Below are 21024 nucleotides of genomic sequence, written 5' to 3'. Positions count from 1 at the left end.
CAGCCAGCAGCATAAGGGCCGGCAGGGCGTCCTAAGTCACTGCTGGAAGTAGCTGTTTTCACCGAGGACTTAGTGAAGCACTAAATGAGGCAGCACCTGGCTTTGCCCCAGGCACCTGAAGAAAGAACGCTGTTTCTGGAAGGAAAGGACAGGGGGAGGGACAGAGGCTGGCTTGGGGACTCAGGGTTCTTTCTACCTCAGCACGGCTCTCTGAGGGAGACAGAGCCAGGACAGCCACTGCCCCAGAGATCTGGGACGTCCTGGAAAGGTCATCACTCAACACTGCCCGCAGCCCCCTCTGAGCCCACTCCCCTCTCCAAATGTGAAGCCAGCTGGGAATGAACCCAGGTAATCTGGTGGTGAGAAAGGCGTGGCCCCAAAGACATTCTGACCATTCATCATGAGACCGTGGCAGGAGAGACTCGGGAGAGCTTTCCTAAATAAATAATGCTAACTACCCAGAGTTTAATGTGTTTGTCATTAAAGAACTATTTTTCTGGCTGAAAAAAGAGAAGTTGATTTCGTTTCTTTTTAAGATTTTATTAATTTATCTACTCGAGAGAGAGAGAAGGAGGGAAGAGAGGAAACAAACAGAGGGGGAAGGAGAGGGAGAACGAATCTGAGGCAGACTCCCCACGCTGGACCCCACAATCACGAGCTCATGACCGGAGTCAAAACCAGAAGTTGGATGCCCAACTGACTAAGCCATCCAGGTGCCCCAAGATAAGATGATTTCTATAAACCAAGACAGTGCTAACTTTCTGTTCCTGGCCTCGTTTTAAGAGACTGGCTCTGAGTATTTAATGGGTCATAGGGCTGCAATCAGGAAACCAGACCCAAGAGAGAAACACACACTTGAATGAATGCACACAAGCACACACGGTCAGGGTCACACGCAAGGGGGACTCCGCCTGGCCTCTGTCAAACAAAGAAACCGTGTGTGATAACACTCGCATGGACTGATGTCATACCCCTCTAATGTTTTACTCAAACACACAACTTACAAACGAGAGCTAGAGCCCTCACTGGAAACTGCCCTCAATCCCACACGATGTACCTTATCTGACCCACACCCCAAGTTCAAGCAGAATACGCCATCTGCACAGGTTTCCTCCTCATCAACCCTCTAACTCCCATCTGCTCTAGAACGAACTCGAGAGCACCATACGGTCCTGGGGACTATACGTCTGGGGACCACAGCCCCAGAGGCACCTGCTGGTGACGCCATCCCCACGGAGGCTCACCTTTCCGAAGAACCCGCTTCTTGGCACGAATGTCCGTTTCCAGCTCTGCTGCTCTGATGTAGATCCTAACAGACTGTGGGAGGTGACGGACAGCTTGGGCCACCACAGCTTTGGCTGTGTCCCCAGGCTGCAACCTGGCTGCTTCCAGCCAGACATCTTCACTCTGTGGGGCAAAACAAAGGAACAGGAAGTGGAGGCGCAGGCTGGAGGCTGAGACTGAGCCTCAGGGACGGGCCGGGCTCGTCAGACCACGGTCCCAGGTTTACAATCAAACCGAAGCCCGTCAGCTTGGCCTCATGTACACCTGCGCCAGAGACCCCGGTAATGTCACTACTTGGCACCACGGCTACAGCACCTCTGTGTCCCCAAGTCGGGGAGACACACAACAGCACCATGAGAGAAGCACACAGACTGTCCTTCAGGGCGACAGGTCAACCAATGACAAAACGGAAACCTATCAGCATGTGGCTGTGCAACACCCTGGGAAGTCCTCACTGAGGCCCGATGTCCTGGCCTAAGTATTCGGAGAGGGTATCTTCCACTGCCAAGGGCACCCCAGGCTGCACAACAGAGAGGGACCTTTAGAGGTTATCAGAGCACTTTTCAAAGCTTGTCTAGTCACTCTACCTCCCAAAACAGTGCTGGAATAGTCTCCCAAGACTTACATTAATCTTCACGTTTCTTACATTAGGTGGGCCGGAAAAGCTGACCAATTTAGCCTTCTTGTTAAGGTTATCCTGGCATTAAACGACCCGTAGGTGGGCTTTCACTCTAAGTGAAAATAAGCAGGAAAAGCCTTTCCCCACTTCTTCCCTCTTTCCTCTTGACTGTCCTACTGTCTGCAGTTCCAACACCAAAAGGCAGACAGGTGAGTCTACCTTAAGTTCACATTCCACGGGTGTCCCACCTACTACAGCCACCCAGGGTCCCTCGGGGGGCTGGTACTATGCAGCCTTCCAGGAAAATGCCCTAACTCAGGCCTTACCTTGGGGCACATCTCTGTCCCTTTCATAATGAGGTTTCGCGCTACTTGCAGCTTCCCAGTGACTTCTTCCAGGCGGGCTGACGCAATCCAGGCTGGTGGGTGATGAGGGTTCGTCTCCCGAACAGACTTGAGGAGCAGCCGTGCCTTCTTGATGTCACTGCAAGGGCGAGAAAGCAGACAGGGTTGGCCGCCACACTGCTGAGGACGTGCCCAGCCCCAGAACGCAGGCACCAACGTAGCAACTATCAGATCTGATGTCGAAGTGACAGAAGTAACAGTGGAGGACATGGTTATTAGCTCAGCGTGCACATGGACTTGGACTCTCATTCATAACACAGTCAGTACCCACAACGCACACAGAGATAAGTACAGGATAAACCTATTTCACTGTGCATTTCTTAGAATACCCCCATCCCATTTTGGCTGCTTATCTTTCAAATAAAATCCAAAATGTTCTAGGCAACCCGAGCCCCGCCCAACCCCACCAGTTCCACAGAGCACTCACTTGATGTCCCCTCCGTGGGTCGGGATCATGGAGTTTAAGTCCGTCAGGTAGCCTTTGGGGTCGACCACAGTCTGCCCGCTCACCGAGTCAGACACCTACAACACAGGCCAGGCCAAGTGCATTGCAGAGCGTCAAAGAAGCCCAAAATCAAGTGCCCAGAGGCCCCTGGAACCCCACCCACAATTCTGATCCCCAGTGAACATGGAAACTGTAAAAGTAGGAAAACCGGAACTCAAACAACAGTTTGTGATCACAAATTTCATATCTAGAAGACAAAGATATATATTTTAAAAAAAGAAATCATAAAGACCCCACAAAAAATACTTAAGATAAGTCTACTTAAAATGAGTGAAACCTAGAAATTATAAAGTAAAAGATTATCAAACAGCAATTCATCATACCATTCCCTCCGGCTGTGAGTCTTAAAATCACCACGATAAGAAACTTCAAAAAAGCCACAAACAGAACATCGGCAGAAACAGAACATGGGCAGAGTGCTAGGGCGTACAGCAGACAAGAAAAGGAGGAAAGTGGCACAGACTGGGATGGAAAAGATAAAGATCTGTCTGCAGGTAACTGTTGATGTAGAAAACCAAAAGAATCAACATAAAAACGATTTTAGCAAGGCTACACAACACAAGGTTGATATAGAAAAGTCATTTTTTTTAAAGATTCTTATTTCTTTATTTGACAGAGAGAGATCACAAGTAGGCAGAGCAGCAGGCAGAGAGAAAGGCAGAACCAGGCTCCCCGCTGAGCAGAGAGCCCAATTTGGGGCTCGATCCCAGACCCGGGGATCATGACCTGAGCCAAAGGCAGAGGCTTAACCCACTGAGCCACCCAGGTGCCCCAAAAGTCATTTTCTTATACACCAACAATGAATAAAATGAATCTGAAATTAAAAACACAGTTATCATTTACATTAGCACCAAAAACACGAAATGCTTACGTATTAATCTAACAAATACATAGGATCTCCACGAGGAGATCTCCAAAACTCTGATGAAAGAAATCAAAGAACCAGATGAATGGAGAGACGGTCCATGTTCCTGGACGGGAAGACTTCACATCATTAAGATGTCTGTTCTTCCCATCTTCATCTGCAGAGCCCACGCAATCCCAGTAAGATGCCAGCAAGCCATTCTGCAGATAGCGACGAACTGATTCTAGCGCTTCCACAGAGAGACAAAGACCCGCCGGAGCGAAGGCGACCCCGGAGCAGCACAAAGCCAGAGGGCTACTGCCACCCGACTTCAAGACCTACCGCAGAGCCACGGAAACCAAGACAGCGTGTGTGACGCTGAAACACTAGACAAGTACATCAGCGGGACAGAAGAGAGCAAGGGGCGCCTGGCTGGCTCAGTCGCTAGAGCAGCAGAGGGTGTGAGTCTGCACGGGGACATCCAGCACCGTTTGCGGAAGAGGCCGTCCTGGCTCCGTCACGTTGCCTTTGCTCCTCTGTCCGAGATCAGTTGACCGTATTTCTGGGCTCTGTTCCCACCCATCCCCACCCCAAGTAAGTTCTGAGCCCAACATGGGGCTTGAACTCAGGACCCTTAGATCAAGAGTCCCATGCTCTAGCTACTGAGCAGTAGCCCTCCAGCTTCTCCCTCTCCAGCTCCCCCTGCTTGTGTTCCCTTCCTCGCTATCTCTGTTATAAACAAACAAAATCTTAAAAGAAATGAAGTTCTTTTTTACATTCCACAAACAAGTCTAGAAGAGTAACAACTACAAAGACACATGCAAAAGAAATGATAATTCTTATCAAAGCAAACTTAGGAGGGAAACGGGCAGAGCAAATGACCAAAGAAAAGCTTGTCACAGAACTGCCAAAGACTGACTAACATACTAGGAAAGATGCTCAACCTCACCACTAACAAAACCCAAAACTAAACCGAGCTTGCTTGTTGGAGGGGTGGGGACAGGTATCTGCCCTCAGATCTAGGAGGACAAGAGAAGCGATGCCCTCAACTCAGCGCTTGCAGACTCTGAAATGCCAAGAGACAATTTAGTATTTAAGTGAAAAAAATCCATTAATTCCACTTCAAAGATACTACAACACTGTTTACCTAAATGACAGAATCACGAGAGGTTCACCAAAATACTGTCATAGCAAAAAAAGTAAAAACCCAAAAAGTTCATCAAAGATTAAATCATGATACCCAAAAGCAGTGAACTACTTTCCAAGTGACAAAGTACACAGCCAGGAACATAAAAACCTGCAGTTTTTAAATTTACAAGCTACTTATTTTTAGTATAAAATATTTGCTCACCATAAAAAATTCAAGTATAGTAAAAGCTCAATTAAAATGTACAAGTTTCCCACTGCCTCAAACAGTAATGGCTGAATACGACACTACCTTTCTACGTCCATGTGAAAGCTTTTCTTAAAATAATTCATCACGAAGCTCCCACTGCACACCCATTTCATGCTCTAGTGGTATGAGTGAGCAGCCCTGGGAAGCCCTTAAGTGTGTGCAAAGGCATCTCGTGTGCACAGCAGAGCCACACGCACAAGCCCACCACTGGCGGTCCAGCACACGAGCACTCTTCTTCCCCGTTTGTGTTTCTGACTTTACAGTGCTTTCTACTACACAGGAGTTTTTAACTTGTATCCAAAACAAATTTTAAAGTCTTTCGCTTCATGGTTTCTGGTGTGCATGTCAATTCACTCAAGTGCAGGCAGAAAGTTATGTGCACTTAACGTTTTTTTACTGAAGTGTAATTAACATACAATGAATAATAGGTATGTAACAACGATTCGACAACTTCAAACATCACTCAGTGTTCGCCCCATAAACGCGGTCACCATACATTTCCACATAACTGACCATATTCCCCACACTACCCTTTTCATCTCCATGACGTGCTTTATAAGCAGAGGTTTGTACCTCTTAACCCCCTTCCAACCTGGCAACCACCAATCTGTCCTCTGTGTTTCAGAGTCTGGTTTTTGGTTGGTGGATTTATTCATTTGTTTTGTTTTTTTAAAGTCCACACATAGGGCGCCTGGGTGGCTCAGTGGATTAAGCCACTGCCTTCGGCTCGGGTCATGATCTCGGGGTCCTGGGATCGAACCCCGCATCGGGCTCTCTGCTCAGCAGGGAGCCTGCTTCCCCCCCCCGCGCCTGCCTCTCTGCCTGCTTGTGATCTCTCTCTGTCAAATAAATAAATAAAATCTTTAAAAAAAAATAAAAAATAAAGTCCACACATAAGTCAAGTCATACGGTATTTATCTTTTTCTGACTTATTTCACTTAGCATAACACCTTCTGGGCCCACCCATACTGCTGTACGTGACAAGATCTCATTCTTTGGCACGGCTGAGTGACATTCCACTGTGAAGTACACACGCACTTGATTTCTGCATCAAGGACCGAAGGACTAAGCTTCAAGAACAGCGGGCAGGGGCGCCTGGGTGGCTCAGTGGGATAAGCCGCTGCCTTCGGCTCAGGTCATGATCTCAGGTCCTGGGTTCGAGCCCCACATTGGGCTCTCTGCTCAGTGGGGAGCCTGCTTCCTCCTCTCTCTCTGCCTGCCTCTCTGCCTACTTGTGATTTCTCTCTGTCAAATTAAAAAAAAAAAAAAAAAAAAAAAGAACAGCAGGCACGCGGCCTGTCCTCCGCGCCTTCGTTCAGTCTGCCTGCCAGGCCGCCCTCTGTCAGCGGCAACAGTCCTCAAGCCCCAAGAGGGGGGCAGGAGTGCCACACAGGCCACACCGCACCCGTGCAGGAGCTGGGGGTAGATACACACACCCATCTGCATGCGGGGTCCTGCCGATCTTTATGATGGGACAAGAAACTACATCGTCGCAGGTCTGCTATCTTGTGATAAAGGACTTGGAAAGATGAACTTTCCACCGACATAAGTTCAGTTTTGTAATCAGAAAACGATTTTCTCAATCTACAGGAAAATGTTGCATGACAAGACTCACCTGGCTCAGCCTCATGTCCATCAGCGTGTTCCTTGCTTGGCCTATCTTCCTCATGTCCAGGTCACCTGTGCCAGGGGTCATCAATCCAGGTGTCATCCCACCTGGGTATGGAGTGTTCAGTCCGCCTGGATAGGGTGTGTTAAGACCTCCAAATTGCTGGGGTGGGGGGAGGACAAAAACACTGGATCGCATCTTCATGCAGAAGAATCCTATCAACTCTGCCATCTTTCCATTGTAGCCTGACAGACCTGCGGCCGCACAGACTCCGCACAGCCCAGCTTCTGAACTACAGACACACTTACTCTACCACCACCCATGGCTCCCACTACCACCCACCTAACCAAACTAAAGACCTATTCGCCTCCTTTTCTGATGCTCACAGTTTGTCGGGGATCCACTGAAGTATGGTTCTCTCCAGTCTGTAAATGTTTGGCAAAGAAACTGTCGGGAACAGGAGTCAGCTTCTCATAGCGCGGGTTCCGCTGGCGTTTGTTTCTAGCGTCGCCAACCTCAGGAATGCTCAGCCACTCTTCTTCTGTGACTTCTGCTAACTTCCTCTGGGAACATTTGCCCCCCCCCCCCAACAAAACATTTATTCTCTGGCAAGATTTCATATGCACAAGAAAAACTGCTCTCCTTGACCCCTAAGCCCCAAAATTGTTATGGTTTAGAAAGAATTTTGATGCAGAAATTATCTACTTCACTTCGAAATTCAATTTGTTGGATCTGCTCTACTTCATTCAAATGTAAATTGTTCTGTCAAAGCCCGAAGATACAGTGTGGAAAACTTTATGTGCAAACAGAGTTAAAGTTACTAAGAAAGTAAGTTCACATGTCCCATTTTTTTTCAGTGGAGGGAGAAGGGACATTTTTTGCACACATAACACAAAGTTAAACACACTAAAGCAGGAACCTTCCTCTCCCATCTGAATTTAATAAAGATCAAAAAAGCAAAGTTAGTAAAGTCTCATCAATTCTACCCAATTCTCTGCTGAGGTTAGGTGCATGCTATCCATCCACCTACTTTGAGGTCTGAGAATTGCTGTTGGATTTTGGGGCGTTCCATACGGTATTTCTCAATTTCTTCTTTCTCCCTTTGCTCCCTAGGAAGTAAAATGTGTGCATGCGTTAGAGATACTGGAAATCCATTCTAAGAAAAAGTCATTTTATTACACGTAATTAAATCACCGGAAGCGCAGCCCCGCGCACTCAGCAGCTGCGTTGGAGGCAGCGAGACGCACGTCCACAACCACACTTACTTATTACTTACTTATTCACCAAACGGAAGGAGGCAGAGACTCACTAAAATAAAAACAAGTTGTCTTACTCTGATATAGATACTTGTATTTGAACATGAGTGTATTTACAGCTTTAAACTTCTACAAAACTCCAAAGGTAGGGCCACCTTATGAAGATTCCAGAAAGCTGACCCTCTATCCCAGCTGCCCATCTGACTTTCTGCCTGTCACTGCCTCTGCCGCTTCCAAGCAGTCCGTGCCCTTTCCAGACAGCTCTCTGCTCCTCGTGCCGGAGCTAACGGGCTGTCTCATCACCCCTGCAACTGGTCTTCAGGGATGGAGCTACTGCGTTCTGGTGACAGAGGACCAGGTCTAGGCACTCACACGAAATCTGTGGGTTACTGTGACCCATACAGCTAATACTCCCTAACATTGAGATTTACGTTTTCTCCCATAAGGTAAAAGGAAAATACCAGGAATATGAACGTATTGGGACAAAAGACGTGCTTGGAGAAGAGAAACACCGCTCCGGGAGTTGAGGTAACAGCAATAAACAAACCTGCTAAACCTCAGGGACCCCTGGGTGGCTCAGGCAGTTAAGTGTCTGCCTTTGGCTCAGGTCATGATCTCAGAGCCCTGGAATCGAGCCTGCGTCGGCCTCCCTGCTCGGCAGGCAGTCCGCTTCTCCCTCTCCCTCTGCTCCACCCCTCAACCCCCACTTCTGCACGTACTCTCTTGCTCAAATAAGTAAATAAAATCTTTTTTTAAAATGTTGCTAGACCAAAGTTCAGTGCAAGACGCCCACCTGAGAGCCACAGGTAAACACGAGCACCGAGGACAGTCTTCTCTTGAGCAGGCCCCCAAGGACAGAGGACGCCTGCCCCCTCCAGCTCACTACAGCCTATCCCCACCAGCCCAGCCTAAATCCGCACAGGTGTGTCCCAACGTGGATGTGTGGAATGACATTCTCAAGATACAAGCCCTGCCTGCGAGGATTTACATATTCATTTGTCATCTTCACTGAACTTCCTAATTACTTAATACACATTAACCAACACTACTACACCCATCTCAAAGAAGACAGTAATCCACACTTGTGGTCAGAATAATCCCCCAAATTCCATCCCTTTCTGGAAAGCCACAGAAATCTTAAGCTCTCCACTCTAGTCCCTCCAATTACTCTCCAGTAGCCTGGTGTTTCTCCAAGTGTGGCTGCCACAAACCGAGATCCAGGTTGCCTGAGAGCTGAGCAGACACACATACTATGCAACTTTGTCCATGTCTGAACTATACCAAAGCAAGACTTTCTTTTAAAGTTGGATAAACATAGGGATATCCGGCTGGCTCATCAGGAGAACGTGTAACTCTTGATCTCAGGGTTGTGAGTTTGAGCCCCACAGGTGTACAGATTACTTTTTAAAATAAATAAAATAAATAAATAAAATCATTGGGGTGCCTGGGTGGCTCAGTGGGTTATGCCTCTGCCTTTGGCTCAGGTCATGATCCCAGGGTTCTGGGATCGAGCCCCGCATCGGGCTCTCTGCTCAGCAAGGAGCCTGCTTCCTCCTCTCTCTCTGCCTGCCTCTCTGCCTACTTGTGATCTCTGTCAAATAAATAAATTAAAATCTTTAAAAATAAAAAAATAAATAAAATAAAATAAAATAATTATGAGGCGCCTGGGTGGCTCAGTCGTTAAGCATCTGCCTTCGGCTCAGGTCATGATCCCAGGGTCCAGGCATCAAGCCCCACATGGGGCTCCCTGCTCAGTGAGAAGCCTGCTTCTCCCTCTCCTGCTCCTTTGTTTGTACCCCCTCTCTCTCTCGCTCGCTTTCTCTGTCAAATAAATAAATAAAATCTTTAAAAAAAAGAATAAAATCTTTATAAATAAATAGAAAAGGGCACCTGGGTGGCTCAGTCAGTTAACCGTCTGACTCTTGATTTCAGCTCAGGTTTTGATCTCAGGGGTGTAAGTTTGAGCCCCGTACTGGGCTCCATGCTGGGTGTGGAGCCCACTTAAAAAAATAAAATAAGATAAAATAATAAAATAAAATAGGGGCACCTGGGTGGCTTAGTCAGTTAAGCGTTTGCCTTGTGATCTCAGAGTCCTGGGACCAAGCCCTGTGCTGGGTTCCCTGCTTGGCAAGGAGCCTGCTCTCCCTCTCCCTCTGCCTTACTTGTACTCTCTCATGTTCTCTCTCACTTTCAAAATAAATAAAATCTTCTTTTAAAAAATATATTTTAAAAATGACAAATAAATAAAGTTGGGTAATCATAGTGTAAGGGGCATTAATTTCTCTTACCTTCTTTCTTTTCTTCTTTCATCCATCCTTTTATCTAGAGCTGCATAAATAGCATCTGCTTCCTCATCGTCTTTTTCATAGGGCCCACTTGAGAAGAGGCTCCCAGCATAGCCATTAAACTAAGCACAAAACAACACGGAGGGTCAGCTTTTCCTCCAACACAATCCCCTCGAGCAGTGTTAGAAAATGCGTGCTGAGTAATCGTTTCCAATCAGACAACCCCAAATGAGGGAAAGCAAAATGACTCACCAGTGTTCTACAACTGGGGGGTGGGGTTAGGGGCACCTGGGTGGCTCAGCTGGTTGGGCATCTGACTCTTGATTTTGGCTCAGGTCATGATGTCAGGATCATGAGATGGAGCCCCACCTTGGGCTGTGGGATCCGCAGGGAGTCTGCTTCAGATTCCCTCTCCCCGAAAAGGGGAAACTCTCACACTGTTGGAATGCAAGGGGGGGTGCATCCACTTTGGAAAACAGCGTGGAGGTACCTCAAAGCGTTAAAAATACAGCTGCCCTACGACCGAGCACTTGCGCTATGGGTATGTTCCCCAAAGATACCGATGTGAAAAGGGGCAGGCGCACGCCAATGCTCACAGCAGCAGCGTCCACGAGAGCCAAACTGTGGAAGGAGCCGAGATGCCCTTCAACAGACGGATGGATAAAGCTGTGGTTCATGTTCGTGAGCAATGTTAATGTTACTCGGCCTCAGAAAGGAAGAACGCGAGCCATCTGCATCAACGTGGTTGGAGGAGATTATGCGGAGTGAAGTAGGTCAATCAGGGAAAAACAATTACACGGTTTCGCTTATTTGCATAACATAAGGAGTAGCATGGAGGACGTTAAGAGAAGGGAGGGAAACTAAAGGTGGGGATCAGAGTGGGAGTGGAACCATAGAGACTATGGACTCAGGGAATCAAATGGAGGGTTTTGCGAGGGGTGGGGGGGGCGGGGGGTGGAGGGTGAGCCTGGTGGTGGGTATTAAGGAGGGCACGGATCGCATGGGGCACTGGGTCCATGGGATATGCGAACAGTGAATCCCGGAATACTACGTTAAAAATTAATAACGTACTTCACGGTGACTAATATAACAAAACATTTTAAAAGATCCTCTTTCCTTCTCCGTCTGCCCCTGCCAACTGTGTGTACGCATGCACTCTCTTTCTCTAAAAAATAATAAAAATAAACCTTTTTAAAAAAAAAGGTGTCTGGGGCGCCTGGGTGGCTCAGTGGGTTAAAGCCTCTGCCTTCGGCTCAGGTCATGATCCCAGGGTCCTGGGATCAAGCCCCGCATCCATCAGGCTCTCTGCTCGGTGGGGAGCCTGCTTCCTCCTCTCTCTCTGCCTGCCTCTCTGCCTACTTGTGATCTCTCTCTGTCAAATAAATAAATAAAATCTTCAAAAAAAAAAAAACGTGTCATGGGCATGAAGGATGGAGGCGCTACCCCAATGGGAAGACACTAAGAGACACAAGTACATGCGACGCAGGGTCCTGGATCAGAAACGGCACCAGAGGGATGCCTGGGTGGCTCAGTTGGTTGGACGACTGCCTTCGGCTCAGGTCATGATCCTGGGAGTCCCGGGATCGAGTCCCGCATCGGGCTCCCAGCTCCATGGGGAGTCTGCTTCTCCCTCTGACCTTCTCCTCGCTCATGCTCTCTCTCACTGTCTCTCTCTCAAATAAATAAATAAAATCTTTAAAAAAAAAAAAATCTTAAAAAAAAAGAAACGGCACCAGCGAAAAACCGGTGGAATTCAGTAAGACCCACCGAGCAGACGACCTTGCCATGTCCTAACTGTACCGAAGTCCCGTAAGACGAGAAGCTTGTGGAGGGTACGCAGGAATTGCCTACGCTACTTCTGCAAGCTCCCTGGAAGTTTCAAATCCTTTCCAAACGGAAATTTTACAAATCTTTATCTCTGAGCAGAACTTCTGTCGGGACACATCTGACGAAGACCTCCACTGCCCAAACCCCAGTGAGGTCAGAGCGCGCACGGAGACAAGATACATCAAGCATCATCGCTAACGCCACTCGGAATTGCATCGAGGACCCGCCGAGCCAAGCCCGAATGCCAGAGCATCTCTCCTGCAGAAACAAAACGCACATTTCTTTCCCTGACCCCTCTCCCCTCTCACACTCTGCTGAAGACACCCTGGAAACGGGCGGAAACCCTAGGCGTGTCCGCCGCCCCGAGCACTGCTTAAGAGGCTGGTGGGCCGTCCTGAGGCCTGGCTGGGCGCACCGCAAGTCACCTCATCATAGTTGGTGTCATTCAGGTCCTCGTCATCGTCATCGGCAGCCTGGCTTTTCTTCATCTGGTCCCCGACGGTCCTCTTGCCTGGGGGCGCGTGGCGGTCATCCACAGGGTCATTCGCATCGCGGGCGGGCCCAATGTCTGACCGGGTGGTAAAGCCAGTGGCACTGCAGGAGACCCCAAGACACCCATTCACCCGGGGGACCTTGTTCCTTTGCTCTCCCCTGCACAGTCCCCACTGAACAACACCTCTTCCTCTAACGTCGCTGAGAAACTGCGGAAGACGCAGGAGCAGCGAGCGAGGCCCGCTGTGCTCTCCAACATTACCAGCACGTTCTCTTCAGGTGAGAAACTCGTGACCTACCCTGAGGAGGGCACCACCCCACACTCTCCTTAACAGATTCACCAGAGCATCAGCCCTCCCTCCTCCCAACGTCCAGCCTCCCACTTCTGACAACCTGATCATCCCCCCAGCCGGCCCTCAAACCCAGCCTGGCCCCGTGGGATTCATCCTGCAGCGGCCCTAGGCTCTCTCAGCTGACGGCCGCGACATCCCAGAACCACGTCAGGCACGACAGGCTCAGCTCTGCCTCCCCTCGCCATCAGCCATCAAGCTCTGCGGACTCGACCTGGGAAATCCGTCCTCCCCAAACCTGGACTCCCACAAGCTGGGAACCAAGTAGCCACCCTGCCTCCAGCCTTCCTTTGCCTCAGCCCAGCTCCGACCACCGCACTTGGCAGCCTCAGTCTCTCCGGCAGCTCTGGCCCCTCCGACCCCACTCCCGAACACTCCAATCACACAAACTCTTTCAAAGTCCCTCCTCTTCCTCCACGCCGGGCCTTTTTTCCCTTAACTACCCAACACACAAAACGTCAGCTTCTCCTCCGACCCTACCACGTTTCTAATCCCTAAATGCAGCTCTTCTACCAAGGTAGGGCTCGGCCGCTGCGGCTCCACAGAGCATCCCCTGATGGCTGCGACTCCAGACGTCCCACTCTGCTCCTCCCGTGGACTTAATAACGCAAACCTCGCCCATCTCCGAGCAGACTGCAGGCCCTTGGAAGAAGGTGTCCGCAAGTAAGGCCGTGTGTTCCCCACAGAGGCTGACAGCACACCCCGCAAGGAAACCCAATGCTCGTCCTAAACAAATCAATGACCAGACAGACAGAACGACGGTGGCCGCTCATTTATTCGACAGTTTACGGAGACCCGGTCCCAGGCCTCGCACACGCCGTCCTGCCGGGGCTGAGCGTTTCTCCGCTGCAGGAGGAGCAGCAGCGCAGGCGAAGCACGGCTCGCGCTTCAGACGACGTGGGCGCCCACGGGGCTCCGCCACACCTTGGAGGAGTCGCCCACTCGCGTCTCAGAGGCCGAAGGCGGCTGAAGCCGAGCCTCCTCGGCTCCGTCCTGGCCCCGAAGCGCAGCCGCAGAGCCGCGCCCGCGCTTCTCCTCCCGGTGGCACCGCGCGGCCTCCCCCAGGACGAGCGCGGGAAGCGAGCCCCGCCCGCCGCCCGCCCCCAGCGCGCGGCCCGCCCCGCCCCCGGGCCCGCCGCGCGCCCCCGCCCCCCGAGCGCGGCTCGCCCCAGGCCTCACCCCCGGCCCAGCCCCGGCACGTAGCCGAGCGGCGCGGGCATGCCCAGGAACGGCTTCTTCTTCTTGTTCATGGCGCCGGTGATGACGAGGGGCCGGGAAGGGACCGGACGGAAGCCGCGGCCGCAGGCTGAAAAGACCACGGACCACCCCGGTTTCTCAGCAGGAAGCGCCGGCGGGACCAGCGTCACCCGCAACCCGGAAGCAGAGCTCGCGGGGCGCACGAGGCCCCGCCCACCCTGCCGTCCCCGGGCGGAAGTTCCTGAAGAGCGACTTCCGGCCGCGTCGGCGGCGAGGGGATGTGACAGACGCATGCGCGAGGCGCCTGACCGTGGGGAGGTGTGCGGGCTGCCCTGCTGGAGACGTGCAGGAGCTGCAGCCTCCGGGAGAAACCCTGCGGGGCCTCAGAACTGAGCCCGGGGCCGCCGTCCTCACTGCGCGCCCGTACTGCGTGCACGTACTCCCCTACGAGCGGGACCTGTGACCCCCCCAGGCACCCCCGCCGCCCAGGACCCCTCGGAATCATGCCTAGCCGTTCGCCTCCCCTCAGAGTTGTGCTGGCCCCTGGGCTGGCCCTAAGCCGTCCGGGCGGAGCCGCTCCCGTGTCCGGCCGTGGACGGCTGCTGCGGGTGTGCGTGTCGTGACTGTGAGCGCACCCATCTGCGTGTGCCCCGGTGTGCGGGCTCGAGCCCTCGGCGCCCAGATTGCGGAGTCGCGGCTCGGGCCCGGATCCCGGGCCAGGCTCCGCCGCCACCGCCAGACCCTGAACGTGGCGGGGAGGGCGGAGGTGCAGCCCCTGGAAGGCGAGTTGGCGGGAATAAGTCAATGTGGGCGGCGTGCGGACCCCGGTGCTGGCCGCCGCGCGAGTCTCTAGAGTGTGTCGCGGGCTCGGGTGCGGGTCGGACGGCCTTTGCTCCTGCTCCGGGTGGACACACGCGTCTCCGTGCACCTTCGCTCCTTCCGCTGCGCGACCGCCTCCGGCCTCCGAGCAGGCGGCCCCCAGCACCCCCCCGCCGAGCCCTTCGCGTGGAGCCCTGGAACCGACACATCCCTCTGGCCTGCCGCGGCCTCCGCGGGGCTCCTCGCTCCCCCCATTCCCAGCCGAACGGCTTTCAGGGCCGCCTCCTGGGCGCCGACTCAGAGTCCGGGCCACAGCGGGAAGGGGGAGACCCTGCCTGGCGGCCTTCCCGGAGCTCGCGTTGTGGGGGGGGTTCGGCCGGGGTCTAGGGAAGCAAGCGCGCGTTTGAGGGCGAGAGCTCTGGAGAACGCGTGAACGGAGGGGTGAGTCCGTAAGCTGAGGGAGGAGAGTGGAGGGAAATCGTTGAGGGGCTGGTCTGGCCATTGATCCTGGGCCCCGGTGGACAGACCATCCCAGGAGCAGGCAGGACGCTCCTCTCCTGCCCCCTCCCTCCCCGCGGGGAAGATCACTTCCTTATTTCCTTGCCTCGGAGGCCCCTCCAGACGTCTAGACCCCCTAAAGGTGCCCAGAGTCACTTGTCCTTGAAGGTGTGCCCAGGTGTGCGAGGTCGCCCCTTACCCGGGCAGACACCCTTTGCATACGCAGACCTGCGCGCCGCCGACACACCTCGGAGCTCCCGGAGCGCGCCCGGCTCTCAGGACTCACAGGCAGGTGCCTCGCCGCGCAGACTCGCCGGGCGCGGGGACCGGCTCGGGCGCGGGGCCGGCTGGGGCGGGGCAGCGGCGCGCGTTCCCCGCCGGCCACACCGGCCGCCTTGCGCCCGGCGAGGGGCGTGTGCTCGGGCCCGGAATCCTTGGGCCCCATGTTCACGGAGCTGAGGACCAAGCTGAGCCCCCCGCGAGGCCGCGCCGGGGCTGTGCGTGCCGGCTTCGGGGAGCGCCGGGATGTGGACGGTGAGCAGGGCTGGACCAGGGCGCGGGGATATCGCGGGTTGGGGGCTCGGGAACCGAGGGGGCGGGATCGGGATCTGGAGGACTCCAAGCTGCGGCTTGGCGCGGAGTGGGGGGGCGCGTCCTGGCCGAACCGGGTCCCTAGTGTCTTTGTCTTGAGCTGGGGGGGGGGTGGCCTCAGGCCTTGGGGATCAGCACATCCTTGGCCTGAAGGAGGGTACCGGCTGGGGCTCCTCTCCTTAAACTGGCACCATCCCGCGGTCACCTTTTCCTTTGCGCGCCCTTCCTTCCCTAGCTCTTGCAGTGGGGCCGCGAGAAGGTCGAGGCCACAGCCCGGCTTGGGCGCCCCCGCCCCATTTTATGCTGGAATTCTGACGTTGGGACTAAGAGGGAGGGACGGAACGGCGGGCCGATAGACGGAAAGAGGGAGATCCTACTCGGAGCACCCGCAGGGAATGGGCGGGGCCCGGCTAGACCCGGACAGGTGAAGCGCGCGTGGCGGCGTCCCACTGGTTCGCCCAGAGCTTCACGCTCCTGCCTTGACCCGGCCCGGCTCCGCGAGGCCCTGCCATGTGAGGCCAAGTGGCTGAGGAACCTGTGCCCTGAAAGATGCCAGCTTAGAATAAGTCTTTTCCTATGATTTTAGAAGCCACATCCAGGCAGCGACCACACCAGCCAGACCTACTGTTTGACCCCGGACCTCAAATTTAGAGTAACCCGCGCTGGTTCAATTCCCTGAGGTTGCTAGAAAGAAGAGGGGTGCTAAGTCCAAGGAATCTTAAGGAGTAAGGGGGGGGGGGTAATGCGTTTTCCCCATTACTGAGACCTCCTGGGCACATCCCCAAACCCTGCCCTCAGTTGGGGGTTTGGGGTGTGTCCATGGGGGGGGTGTCTCTCATTGTACTGCTTGAGAGCCAGTGAGGCAAGGGCCCTGGCCAGGAACCTGCTACTGCCTGCTGAGTTGGGACCTAGATGCCGTAGAGATGAAGGCAAGCCTGCGCTTGTCTTCCACCCTCTGCCAGGCTCTACTGACTGGTGGATACCACACAGAGCCTTTCTCCAACCACCCATCCATCCACAATGTTTCTGGACACCTCCGGCCTGCCAAGACCTGTGCAAGGGCTGGGAAGTGACCATTCAGGTGTCTGCCCTCCTGTGACCCGTGTGAGCAACATGCACAGGAATGACGGGAAAATTACAACTTGAGGAGAATCATGAAGTGTGTGTGGGAAGAGAGGGCGCAAGGTGTCACTGTGGCTCCCCGAGCCTGCACTTGGGCCCAGCACCCCTGCACAGAGCAGCCCATGCCCACTGGACACCCACCATGCACAGAAGCTGTCCTGGGCCAAGGGCCCTATGGCAGGTAGAAGAGCAGGAATCTTGGCTGCCGGCTTGCCCAGAGTTCATTCAGGCTTCTCGTGGATGGGTTGGCAGATGAGCACATCTGGGCAGGAGCTGAGCCTCAGATGCCGGGTGTGGCCGCAGAAACTGGTTGCCTTCCGTGGTGATGGGCAGGCGGCGTACTCAGACGGTCGCCATCATGCAGGATCTCCCGGGACATAGGAGCCTGGTCTGGTTCCCTGAACCTGATCTGGTTCAGCCTGTGTCAGCCCAAAGCAAGGGTGACATGAGGCCTGTCTCAGGATAGCCCCTCACCAGGCTGTGGGTCTTACGCTCCCTGATGGGCACACTGGCTCTCTAATCGAAGCCGAATCCAGCCCACTCCTCAGAATGCAGACGATGCGTTCAGACGAGGAAAGAGGCTCCTAGTCTGTCGTGTCGGGACTGCGCGTGGCACTACAGACAGCTCTTGCACACTTCCTTTCCACCTTTGGGGGCTTGGGACCCTCTAATTGAGAAAGTGGCTCTCCTCCGTTGGAGGGTGTGTTGAGCAGGGAGCTGGTGTGCAGAGAGGTGATCGTCTGGCCCTGCCCCAGCCACTCTGATCAGGCACCCATGCTCTGCAGCCGCTGCCCATTTGAGCTTCTGCCGAACCCTCCTGGAACACACGGTGTCTGCCGAGAGCATCCCCTGCCACCTCCCTCGGACACCAGGCACCAGCCTCACGTGGCATGATTCCCGTAGCCAGAGGGCCGCCGGTGGCCGGCCAGTCAAGCTCCTGCAGCAGCCGGGCACGGAAGCCCCCCAGGTACCCACCCACCATACCCACCTCAGCCCCTGCCTTTCCCACCCCCTCACCGCAGCTGCTGCCCGTCTCGTCCACAGGCCCGGCTGTACTCTGACCACTACGGCCTGTACCACACAAGCCCCTCCCTGGGTGGCCTGACAAGGCCCGTGGTCCTGTGGAGTCAGCAGGACGTGTGCAAGTGGCTCAAGAAGCACTGTCCCCACAACTACCTCGTCTATGTGGAGGCCTTCTCCCAGCATGCCATCACAGGTGCCCTTAAGGGCTGGGGGGAGGCAGCCCTTGTTCCTGCTCTCCTCTGTTTCCTGCGGGGCCAACCCCTCCTTCTAGGGCTGTCCCTTCGCCCCGGGTGTTCCTGTGTTCTCCTGGCTTCCCTCCGCCCTGGCCCTGCCTGCCATCCTGGTGCCTCTCAGCCTCCTTCCCCGTCTCTTTCTGTGTCTCTGCCTCTCTTTCTCCGTCCTCGTCCTTGGGCCTGTATGTGTCCTCCTCCCCTTCCTCTCTGTCTGCCCCTCGGACGCTGACCTTGGCTCGCTCTCAGGCCGGGCGCTGCTGCGGCTGAACGGGGAGAAGCTGCAGCGGATGGGGCTGGCGCAGGAGGCCCAGCAGCAAGAGGTGCTGCAGCAGCTGCTGCGTCTGCAGGTGCGCGAGGAGGGGCGGAGCCTGCAGCTGCTCAGCCAAGGTCAGTGGGGGGGGCAGAGAGGCGTGGAAGGGGAGGCCCTCCTGTGCACTAGGTGGGCTGACCTGGGCGGGGGGAGAGAGCAGCTGCAGGACACCAGCAGGAGCCGTCCTGTGCCCAGGGCAGAGGGGAGGTGCCAGCGACCTGCACCTCTCCTCGTCCCCATCCACCCCATAGCCTCCTTCGGAAACACGTCCTAGCCGCTGCGTGAGGCTCGAACCCCAGACCCCAGCACTGTGACCAGAGCCTGTGGCAAGGGCGATGCAGAGCCGGCCCACAGCCCCTCTCGGACCCCACCAGAGGCGCCAGGGGCTGAGCCCGGCCCAGTGGACAGGTGGGACCAGGATTGCCATCTCTGGTTGTGCATTCTGGGCTGTGAGCAGGTGGGGGCTGCTTGGGTGTGGTCCTTCCTCTGGGGACCTGAGCCCAAATCCACCCTTGGTGCTGCTGGCAGCATGCGGGGCAGCTACCTGGAGCCAGAGCAGGGTCTGGTGACCCCCCAGCCTCCCAGGGAGTCTATTATTTATATTCCCCTAACCCACACCCATGCCTGTGCCCCTATTGCCTGCTGAGTCACACTTCCTTTGGGCATCCTGCCCACCCCCAGGGCGAGAGGTCTGTCTGTCTGCCCATTTGTCTAGTTCTCCACCCTAACCCAGCACTTAGAGGATTGCTGGCACAAGGGGGATAAACTGTGGAGGCTCCCTTTGGCGCGTGCCCCCCCATCCAGATCACAGCAGCCACTGCCGCCAAGAAGGCCCCCGTGATTTCTGAGACCCTCACCCCACCCCCACCCACTCCCAGGAACGGAAGTGAGAGAGGTCTGGGGACTGCTCAGGCGCCCGGGACCTAACTCAGCACTACGAGGGCCTCACAGCCAGGATTGGGCTCAGTTGGGTTGCGGCCTTAGGTTTGGGAACCTGGCTCCTGCTCCTCCCACGTTGGGGAGTATGTGTATTCTCACTGCTCCTTTCCCAGGAAAATCCGAATTCACAGAAGAGACAGTCCTGAGGCCTGCATCCCCCACACCCACCCACCAGAGACCCAGCCAGCACCTGAGCCACCACTCCATGGGCCAGGGGGCCCATGGTTTGGGCCTGGTGCTGTCTGGAGAAGGACAGGGAGGGTGATCCTGATAGCCCCCCACCCTCTGGCTCCTTTGCCTTTCCCCTCCCTCAGGAACTCTGAAAATCTCGGGGACACATGAGGCTGAGCCTCCAGCCTCTTCTCTGTGCCCTGAGCTGGCCTCCAGGTGGGAGGCTGGTTGCAGGTCCTGAGTGGAATTTGGACCACTGGCCTGGTGCCCTCCATCCTGTAGGCCCATACAGGAAGCCCCCGTGTCCTGTCTGGCCACCCTGATTGTCCCAGCCCACCCTGTGCCATCACAACGTTGTCTTTTCCGGAGGATCTTTCCTATCACTGCCCCACCTTCTCCCTCCTTTGTCTTGCCCCCCATGCCCCCATGCTCTTGTCTTGTCTTCTTTGTTTTGCGCTTTTTTATATTCTGACCAAAAGACCAGAAATAAACCCGGTTCTCAAGTGCCCCAAGTGTGTGTCCGGCTTCAGCCATCTGGGTGTTTGAAAGCGGGAAGAACCCTGGGAGGGGAGCAGGAGGGGCCCTGGTTGGCATCGGGGCAGGAAGTGCCCAGTGCCCAGTTCAGGTCCCTCCTCAGGGCCACTAGGGGGCAGTGGTGTCACATCTTGACAGGGCACCTGTTTACTTCAGGACCAGGTGGGGAGGAGAGGCAGAGGCTGGAACCCTGGGCTCAGCCCTGTGGACTGCACCCAGACGCAGGGACATAGGTGCGTTACTTTCCGGGGGCCGCCAGAACAAAGGACCACAACCGGGAAGCTTCTCACAGTGGGAACGGATTCTGTTCTGGCCATGCAGGCCACCGGTCTGAAACCCAGCAGGGTCACACTGCCTCCTGGAGCACAGGGTAGAGCCTTCCTCACCTCTCCCAGCTTCTGGTGGCTGCCCCAGGGATTCCTGGGCTCTGGCGTGTCACTCCCGCCCAGCCTCTGTGTCACCTTCTATGTCAAATCTTCCTCCCACGGGGAAACCTGTCACGGGATTTAAGGCCCCCCTGGACAATCCAGGATGGTCTTCTCATCTCAAGACCCTTCACTTCAGCAGATCTGCAAAGACCTTTTTTCCAAATAAGGTCGTATTCATGGGTTCCAGGGATTTGAAATGGCAACCTTCCAGGGTCCCCATTAAGCGCCCTGCACAGGGTAACGCTCTGACATAAGAAACAGGTCACAACACCCCCGACACAGGTACCC

General features: G+C 54.7%; 2 protein-coding genes across 4 annotated transcripts in view; one reads left to right on the top strand and one right to left on the bottom strand.

Annotated features, from left to right (window-relative positions):
- PRPF6 (pre-mRNA processing factor 6) overlaps nucleotides 1–14257 on the bottom strand; it is a 39228-nt gene extending 24971 nt beyond the window's left edge. Inside the window, exons 1-9 of the mRNA XM_047744179.1 lie at nucleotides 14051–14257; nucleotides 12455–12623; nucleotides 10206–10324; nucleotides 7692–7770; nucleotides 7048–7224; nucleotides 6668–6823; nucleotides 2735–2829; nucleotides 2230–2386; nucleotides 1245–1407 (exon numbers count right to left, since the gene is read on the bottom strand). Coding sequence (XP_047600135.1) covers nucleotides 1245–1407; nucleotides 2230–2386; nucleotides 2735–2829; nucleotides 6668–6823; nucleotides 7048–7224; nucleotides 7692–7770; nucleotides 10206–10324; nucleotides 12455–12623; nucleotides 14051–14121 — 1186 coding nt within the window. The 5' untranslated portion in view covers nucleotides 14122–14257. The remainder of the gene's footprint in view (nucleotides 1–1244; nucleotides 1408–2229; nucleotides 2387–2734; nucleotides 2830–6667; nucleotides 6824–7047; nucleotides 7225–7691; nucleotides 7771–10205; nucleotides 10325–12454; nucleotides 12624–14050) is intronic.
- Nucleotides 14258–14713: 456 nt separating this feature from the next.
- On the top strand, nucleotides 14714–20281 carry SAMD10 (sterile alpha motif domain containing 10). Of its 3 annotated transcripts, XR_007129896.1 has the most exons (6): nucleotides 14714–15919; nucleotides 17884–18065; nucleotides 18143–18314; nucleotides 18601–18701; nucleotides 18916–19072; nucleotides 19717–20281. XR_007129896.1 is itself a non-coding variant. In XM_047744182.1 (5 exons), the coding sequence occupies exons 1-5, from the start codon at nucleotides 15829–15831 to the stop codon at nucleotides 18976–18978; spliced, it is 609 nt and encodes a 202-aa protein (XP_047600138.1). In that variant the 5' UTR covers nucleotides 14714–15828; the 3' UTR covers nucleotides 18979–20281. The 3 variants fall into 3 exon arrangements, 2 of the variants coding, with proteins under 2 accessions (XP_047600138.1, XP_047600137.1); XM_047744182.1 differs by having other exon boundaries at nucleotides 18916–20281; XM_047744181.1 differs by having other exon boundaries at nucleotides 18601–18741; nucleotides 18916–20281.
- The last annotated feature ends 743 nt before the right edge of the window (nucleotides 20282–21024 follow it).

This window comes from Lutra lutra, chromosome 9, assembly GCF_902655055.1.
Source record: "Lutra lutra chromosome 9, mLutLut1.2, whole genome shotgun sequence".
NCBI lineage: Eukaryota > Metazoa > Chordata > Mammalia > Carnivora > Mustelidae > Lutra > Lutra lutra.
This window is presented reverse-complemented; position numbering and strand designations above follow the sequence as displayed.

Bases quoted from the DNA above. Each gene is read 5' to 3' on its own strand.
- SAMD10 (XM_047744182.1), top strand. From the start codon at position 15,829: ATGTTCACGGAGCTGAGGACCAAGCTGAGCCCCCCGCGAGGCCGCGCC. The intron at 15,920-17,883 runs GTGAGCAGGGCT...CATGCTCTGCAG, and splicing joins GGAGCGCCGGGATGTGGACG to CCGCTGCCCATTTGAGCTTC. The intron at 18,702-18,915 runs GTGCGCGAGGAG...TCCACCCCATAG, and splicing joins AGCAGCTGCTGCGTCTGCAG to CCTCCTTCGGAAACACGTCC.